The 9,047-nt window shown below is 42.9% G+C and overlaps 1 protein-coding gene across 1 annotated transcript; it reads left to right on the forward strand.

Annotated features, from left to right (window-relative positions):
* The first annotated feature begins 4,916 nt into the window (after window positions 1-4,916).
* LOC108916107 lies at window positions 4,917-5,405 on the forward strand. The gene has a single exon (XM_018722308.1). It carries the CDS (start codon window positions 4,917-4,919, stop codon window positions 5,403-5,405), a length of 489 nt encoding a protein of 162 aa, XP_018577824.1.
* Window positions 5,406-9,047: the final 3,642 nt, after the last annotated feature.

Here is a 9,047-nt window from a genome sequence, read left to right on the forward strand (position 1 = left end):
ATCGCGAAGCCGTGACAGTGACAGTGGTCAGTGCTGGTATCACCAACGTTTTAGTGACCGCGCTCGCGAGTGTCGCGATCCGTGCACGTATCGTCCGGGAAATGAGACGGGCAGTCGGTGATGGCGAACAGCGACCCGTGCCCGATTCCGTGCCGTTTGTACGTTACGAATACGTACTCCAAGGTCCAGTTTCCCGTCGATACGGGTGCTGATCTTTGTGTATATCCACGTGCGTTAGTGAAATCGTCACGATCGAAATCGACGTACGAACTTTCCGCGGTAAATGGTACCTCAATTGCTACGTACGGCACAGTAACAATGACATTAAACCTCCGATTGCGTCGTTATTTTACATGGCAATTTGTCGTCGCCGATGTCTCCAAACCGATAATTGGTGCAGACTTTTTATCTTTTTATGGACTACTGGTGGACGTGCGCAACAAAAGACTGATTGGCGAAACAACGCAAATTACGTCTCCAGGCCAACTCGCGCATTCTGCGACACCCTCACTCAGGACGATTTCCGGGGAATCCGTGTTTCATCGCCTATTCCAGCAGTATTCGGACATTACGCGTCCTGCAGCTCCTTCTGCGGCTGTACAACACCAAACCAGGCACTACATCGAAACAACACCTGGTTCCCCCGTCGCTGAGAAACCGCGTAGATTAGCGCCAGACAAATTGCGGGCAGCGAAAAAATAATTCGACGATATGCTAAAATTAGGTACCGCCCGTCCTTCGAACAGTGCGTGGGCCTCACCTTTACACCTCGTGCCAAAAAAGGGTGAAGAATGGCGACCATATGGCGATTACCGTAGGCTTAACGCACGAACGCGTCCAGACCTATATCCTGTGCGACATATTCAGGACTTTGCACAATTACTTCGAGGTAGGAAATTATTTTCAACCATCGACCTGATTCGCGCATTTTACCAAATCCCCGTCGTGGAAGAAGACATTCCCAAGACGGCGATCAATACACCTTTCGGGTTATTTGAGTTCACGCATATGACTTTTGGGTTACGCAATGCAGCTCAAACCTTTCAACGCTTCATCGACGAGGTCTTGCGCGACTTGGATTTCTGCTACGCGTACATCGACGACATCCTTGTAGCTTCATCGTCTGAAGAGGAATATCTGCGTCACCTGGAAACACTGTTCTAGCGGCTGCGGAAGTACAGCGTCGTAATTAACTCCGCAAAGTGCGTGTTAGGACAAAGCGAAATGAAATTCCTCGGTTATCTGGTGTCAAGTGAAGGCACGTGACCGCTGCCCGAAAAGGTCGAGGCAATAAAAGACTACCCGCTGCCTACGACAATTTCTTGGCGCCCTTTACTTCTATCGACGGTTCGTACCCAACGCAGCAGGTACCAAGGCGCCAGAATTACCTGCTTAAAGGGGGTGTAAAAGGGAAAGAACCCATAAATTGGACAGAAAACGCGAAAAGTGCTTTAGAGACGGCTAAAGAGAGCTTAGCAGAGGCAGCTCTACTCGCGCACCCCGGGGAAAATACGCAAATCCCTCTAGTGTGTGACGCTTCTGACTTTGCAATTGGTGCCGTAGTGCAGCACAAAGTTGAGGACTATTGGGAACCGTTAGGGTATTTTTCAAAAAACTTAACCCTGCTCAGTGCAAATACGCTGCTTACGACCGCGAACTTCTTGCGATTTACGATGCAGTCAAATACTTCCGGCATATGATCGAGGCAAGAACATTCGCGATTTACACCAACCATAAGCCTCTTACGTTTGCCTTCGCGAAAAGGTCAAGTCAATGTACACCGCGACAATTCCGCTATCTAGACATCATTGGCCAGTTTACGACAGATATTGGTCACATGGCTGGTCGCGAAACGTTGTAGCGGATGCTTTGTCCAGGGTAAACGAGATATGCGCGACTTTCGACTATGAGGCACTCGCAGCATCACAACAAAATGACGACGAAATCAAGGAGTACATCGACGGACAACACGGCCTCACACTAAAGCGGATCAAAATACCTGACACGAACGCGACTGTATTTTGTGACGTATCTACGGACGTGGCCCGGCCGTTTATCACCAAGCCATTTCGTAGAGTAGTGTTCGACTCGATGCATAGTCTTTCGCATCCCGGAATTAACGCCACAGTCAAACTCCTTACGCAACGCTTCGTCTGGCCGTCAATAAAGCGTGATAGCAGACAATGGGCACGTTGCTGCGTCGAATGTCAACGCGCAAAAGTAACACGACACGTGACTTCTCCGACAGGTTCATTTCAACCTTCGTCAACGAGATTTGAACATATCCACGTGGATATCGTTGTGATGCCGCCATCCGAGGGCTACCGCTACTGCTTAACCTGCGTAGACCGTTTCACCAGGTGGCCAGAAGCAATCCCGCTAGAGAACCAGGAGGCAGAAACTGTAGCTCGCGCCTTATATGCGAATTGGATATGCAGATTTGGATCACCCCTGCGAATAACAACGGATCAGGGTCGACAGTTCGAATCGCACCTATTCAAACGCCTGAATAGTTTACTAGGTACGACTCATCTCCGAACCACCGCATATCACCCGGCAGCGAATGGCATGGTAGAGCGTTTCCACCGCCAATTAAAAGCAGCAAAATAAAATGCCACCAAAACGATCGATGGACTAGCATTCTTCCCACTGTCCTATTGGGAATACGTGCAGCATGGAAAGAAGACATTCAAGCTACCGCGGCCGAGATGGTGTACGGACAACATCTACGCCTACCCGGAGAATTTCTTCATTCCCGCAGAACGGACGAAGAGCTCAGCACCGAAGCGAATTTTGTTAAGGACCTCAGACATCATATGAAAAGCTTACGTCCAGCCGCAGTTAAACGCCATGGCGAGAAGACGCCATTCGTTTTTAAAGACTTGGCAACAGCGACACGTGTTTTTGTGCGTGCGGACGCCGTTAAAACTCAATGACAGAACCCATATGATGGTCCGTTTACAGTGATTAAACGCGACGACAAAGCATTCACGGTGCTAATGCGTGGTCTCGAAGTTAAAGTGTCCATAGACAGACCTGCGTATTGTTTGAATGATGCGACAGCTAACAAAGACGAGGACAATAGCTTTCCATCAACTTCCGCCCCATTATCCGTGCCAACCACATCCAAGGCAATTACCACTAGGTCCGGTAGAAGGGTCCGTTTCTCTGACCGGCTGCAAATTCCGTCATGGCATCCATATTGGCAGGGGGGTGTGTGGGTACACATGTTCGCAAGTGACCCATTTTTAAGTACAACGTCAAGAACGCTGCCGGACGCACCACGGGGTTCCCAGAAGACGACCCCGGCAAAGGGGCGCCAGGACCAGGGACTTCTGCCACCGACTACCAAGCTACCTTCAACCGACTTCAACCACAGGGCACTCACCAGCAAGACCTCAAACCGTCAACATCACTTTTTCTACACAAGCTTAGTTTTCAATAAAAATAGTTTAGTTGTACCGTTGAGAGAACGTTTTATTCTTGCTGCACAGCGAAAGCAACCCTCAATCACATATAAAGGAAATATTATATTAATTATCCATTTCAGAAGATGAGAAGGTATTTCATTAAAATTTGTATGTTAGCCGCCCTTGACTTGAATACTAGCTCGTATATGATGGTACACGCAGAGCAGGGTTCTTAAACTAATTGAAATGCAAATTCCACCTTAAGTGGAAGGTCTAGCTCGTCAAATTGTAGTTGGTTTTAATTATTTTGACCGTGAACTTGCTTGCAGAATATACGGTCGTTTTAACCGTCTTAGTAGGGCGTAGCCGCTTTATTTTTTTCTGCCCGTATTCCATGTGACATGTAGAGAGTGGTTTTNAAAAAACTTAACCCTGCTCAGTGCAAATACGCTGCTTACGACCGCGAACTTCTTGCGATTTACGATGCAGTCAAATACTTCCGGCATATGATCGAGGCAAGAACATTCGCGATTTACACCAACCATAAGCCTCTTACGTTTGCCTTCGCGAAAAGGTCAAGTCAATGTACACCGCGACAATTCCGCTATCTAGACATCATTGGCCAGTTTACGACAGATATTGGTCACATGGCTGGTCGCGAAACGTTGTAGCGGATGCTTTGTCCAGGGTAAACGAGATATGCGCGACTTTCGACTATGAGGCACTCGCAGCATCACAACAAAATGACGACGAAATCAAGGAGTACATCGACGGACAACACGACCTCACACTAAAGCGGATCAAAATACCTGACACGAACGCGACTGTATTTTGTGACGTATCTACGGATGTGACCCGGCCGTTTATCACCAAGCCATTTCGTAGAGTAGTGTTAGACTCGATGCATCGTCTTTCGCATCCCGGTATTAACGCCCAGTCAAGCTCCTTCGTCTGGCCGTCAATAAAGCGTGATAGCAGACAATGGGCACGTTGCTGCGTCGAATGTCAACGCGCAAAAGTAACGCAACACGTGACATCTCCGACAGATTCATTTCAACCTTCGTCAACGAGATTTGAACATATCCACGTGGATATCGTCGTGATGCCGCCATCCGAGGGCTACCGCTACTGCTTAACCTGCGTAGACCGTTTCACCAGGTGGCCAGAAGCAATCCCGCTAGAGAACCAGGAGGCAGAAACTGTAGCTCGCGCTTTATATGCGAATTGGATATGCAGATTTGGATCACCCCTGCGAATAACGACGGATTAGAGTCGACAGTTCGAATCGCACCTATTCAGACGCCTGAATAGTTTACTAGGTACGACTCATCTCCGAACCACCGCATATCACCCGGCAGCGAATGGCATGGTAGAGCGTTTCCACCGCCAATTAAAAGCAGCAAAATAAAATGCCACCAAAACGATCGATGGACTAGCATTCTTCCCACTGTCCTACTGGGAATACGTGCAGCATGGAAAGAAGACATTCAAGCTACCGCGGCCGAGATGGTGTACGGACAACATCTGCGCCTACCCGGAGAATTTCTTCATTCCCGCAGAACGGACGAAGAGCTCAGCACCGAAGCGAATTTTGTTAAAAACCTCAGACATCATATGGAAAGCTTACGTCCAACCGCAGTTAAACGCCATGGCGAGAAGACGCCATTCGTTTTTAAAGACTTGGCAACAGCGACACGTGTTTTTGTGCGTGCGGGCGCCGTTAAAACTCAACGACAGAACCCATATGATGGTCCGTTTACAGTGATTAAACGCGACGACAAAGCATTCACGGTGCTTGTGCGTGGTCGCGAAGTTAAAGTGTCCATAGACAGAGTCAAACCTGCGTATTGTTTGAATGATGCGACAGCTAACAGGGACGAGGACGATAGCTTTCCATCAACTTCCGCCCCATTATCCGTGCCAACCACATCCAAGGCAATTACCACTAGGTCCGGTAGAAGGGTCCGTTTCCCTGACCGGCTGGAAATTCCATGATGGCATCCATACTGGCAGGGGGGTGTGTGTGGGTACACATGTTCGCAAGTGACCCATTTTTAAGTACAACGTCAAGAACACTGCCGGACGCACCACGGGGTTCCCAGAAGACGACCCCGGCAAAGTGGCGCCAGGACCAGGGACTTCTGCCACCGTCTACCAAGCTACCTTCAACCGACTTCAACCACAGGGCACTCACCAGCAAACCCTCAAACCGTCAACATCACTTTTTCTACACAAGCTTAGTTTTCAATAAAAATAGTTTAGTTGTACCGTTGAGAGAGCGTTTTATTCTTGCTGCACAGTGAAAGCAACCCTCAATCACATATAAAGGAAATATTATATTAATTATCCATTTCAGAAGATGAGAAGGTATTTCATTAAAATTTTTATGTTAGCCGCCCTTGACTTGATAATACTAGCTCGTATATGATGGTACACGCAGAGCAGGGTTCTTAAACTAATTGAAATGCAAATTCCTCCTTAAGTGGAAGGTCTAGCTCGTCAAATTGTAGTTGGTTTTAATTATTTTGACCGTGAACTTGCTTGCAGAATATACGGTCGTTTTAACCGTCTTAGTAGGGCGTAGCCACTTTGTTTTTTTTTTGCCCGTATTCCATGTGACATGTAGAGAGTGGTTTTCACTCCGCTTAAATGGAAAGCCTAGCTAGCCATATCGTAGTTGTTTTAACTACCTTGCCCGCAAACTTTTTGTTTGCCAAATATTTGGGGCAGTATACGGTCGTTTGACTGTCTTAATAGGGCGTAGCCGCTTGTTTTTTTGCCCGCATTCCATGTGACATGTAGAGAATTGTTTTCACTCCGTTTAAATGGAAAGTCTATAGCTAGATATCGTAGTTGTTTTAACTACTTTGCCCGCAAACTTTTTGTTTGACAAATATTTGGGGCAGTATACGGTCGTTTTGACTGTCTTAAAAGGGCTAAGCCGTTTTGGCTTTTTTACCCACAGCCATGGAACATCTAGAAAATGGTTTTTTCACTCCGCTAAAATTGAAAGTCCAGCTAGCCAAATTGCAGGTGTTTTGACCACGGACAATTAGTTTGCAGAATATTTTGGGGCACTATGCGATCGCTTTAATCCGACTAAATAGGGTCTAGTCATACTGACTTTTGCCTGCATTTCATGAAACATGTAAAGTGTGGTTTTCACTCTTTACATGCAAAGTCTATCTAAGTATTTAGTAGTTATTTTAACAACGTCACCCATAACTTGTTTTAGAGATTTGGACGTAATTGTACTGCTATTTTTACCCTCTGCATACCATGGTATACACGCAAAGTGGATTTTTCGTTCTAATGGCTTCCTATTATAATTTTGACTTGCTTACATAGCAAAATTTAAATAATCTGCTTAAAGCTACATTTTTTCAGAAGCAGTGATTGTACTGTGTTCCTAAAAAATAATTGTACTTATTTACAATATAATAAATTTTTTTTTTGAAATAGATCGGAGTTATGTTAACCCTTTCTTTACTCAAAATAGTGAGTTAGTATATACTAGTACTCACCACGCCCGTTTAATTCAAATAAAGATCAGAAATTTACATCTTTTTACAGATGAGAGTGAATTAGGTGCTCAACAAATTAATGTCGTATTTAGTATGAGTTCCTGGAGATAGTTACGTCATATTAAACAGTGTAAAAGGCGAGTAATAAAATTAAGAGAGTATACCAAAAAACAAAGGGGGAGGGGCGAAAATTGTGAGCAGTATGGATAAGAAGAGCGATGTGAAGAAGAGTTTACTGGTAAAAGGAGCCTTTGATGTAGATAAAATAAAATTATTGAAAATAGAGTACATGAAATCTAAAAATGAGTGCATTGTTTTGTCACTCAGAGGTACTATTCTACAATGAAACTTAATGTGAATTATACAAGCAGTTTTTCTAATNGAGTTACAGGGCGTTTCTCGTTATTGTGACACTTTTGAACATGTCTGTATCTCAGCTGTTAAATAAGTTAGAGTTAAAGTGAAAACTGCTCAAGACTAATTCTTTGGCGTAGAATTGAATGCCGGTATTAGATTTTTAGTAGATCTTAAGATTTCAGAGTTATGACCCAAAGTTCTATTTTTTAAATTAAGAAAAAAGCGGTGCTGTAATCTGCTTCCCTCAGGTCTTGTGACGCATTGTGCACGCTGTTAGTAGCAAAGTTTAGTAGGGCTATGGCTAGTACAGACTAATAGCTATAATATTTCTGATGTGCTGAGGTGATAAAAATTCTATCCCCAGGGATTTGTGATTTATCACCATTAAGCATTCATAGTGTCAAAGAATGTATTGTTAAGATATTATTAATTTATGAAAATATTAATTTTGTCTAATTTGTGTCATGTATTGAGTGTTGCGTTGTTTTGGTTTTGTTTCTGTAATAATTTTTTTCTTTTTTGATTAACTGTAAATTGTTTAATACAAACCTTTTGTTTTACCTTGTATATTATTTCTTTTATCCCCTTCTAGCTGTTACTCAGATGTTTGTTTTATAGGTTCTGTAGGTTTGTTTTATAGGTTCTGTAGTTGAAATTTTGTTTTCATATAATCCGATTAAATAATTTAAAATAAATATTGTCTAAAAAGTTAAATACTCTATTTTCTGGGGTACTGCATTGAACAAGTTTATGTTTGAATGATACAGAAGCGACTCCTGAGATCTAATATAAAACAAAACATCTGAGTAACAGCTAGCAAGGGATAAACAAAAATAATATACAAGGTAAAACAAAAGAAAGGTTTGTATTAAACAATTTACAGCTAATCAAAAAGAAAAAAATTATTACAGAAACAAAACCAAAACAACGCAGCACTCAATACATGACACAAATTTCACAAAATTAATATTTTCATAAATTAATAATATATTAACAATATGTATATAATATATGATATATAGAATGTGGTATATGGTGTATGGTATACAGTATTTGATATATAATATATGTAATATATAATGTATGATACATAATAAATAATATATGGTGAATAATAAAGGAAAACTGATAAAAAAAGTTTGTTTTAAAAACTAATTTAGATCAAATATGAAAACAGTAAGCAGAAGAAGCCACTAATTCTTTTGATTGTCATAATTTGATAAAATATAAGTACTTCTTATTTTGCTCGAGATTCTTTTATCAGAACTATAAAATAGCGCATAATTTAGAAACTTTTTTGACTGCACTTAATCGCCCTAATTGTTTACTCTAAACAGCTACCAACATGAATCATAGAAGAACGGAGATGCGAAAAATAATTGTAAGATTCGATCGACTTACCTGTAAGGAAGATCAATCTCAATTATTTGAGCATCGTAGTTCTTCTATGATGGGGCCCACCCTCCACTCTTTTTTTTTACCCACAGCGCGATTGGTTCGGTCACAAAATGAACTGGCTGGCTATCAATAAGTAGTAACGGACTGTTACGAAACACTTTTTTCCTTTAAACCTGTGCGCGCGTCATGTATAAGTGAGACCTACCAACATGAATCATAGAAGAACGGAGATGCGAAAAATAATTGTAAGATTCGATCGACTTACCTGTAAGGAAGATCAATCTCAATTATTTGAGCATCGTAGTTCTTCTATGATGGGGCCCACCCGTCACTCTTTTTTTTTTACCCACAGAAGAAC

Source organism: Anoplophora glabripennis, unplaced genomic scaffold (assembly GCF_000390285.2).
Source record: "Anoplophora glabripennis isolate ALB-LARVAE unplaced genomic scaffold, Agla_2.0 scaffold2475, whole genome shotgun sequence".
Taxonomy (NCBI): Eukaryota; Metazoa; Arthropoda; class Insecta; order Coleoptera; family Cerambycidae; genus Anoplophora; species Anoplophora glabripennis.

Bases quoted from the DNA above. Each gene is read 5' to 3' on its own strand.
- LOC108916107 (XM_018722308.1), top strand. From the start codon at position 4,917: ATGGTGTACGGACAACATCTGCGCCTACCCGGAGAATTTCTTCATTCC.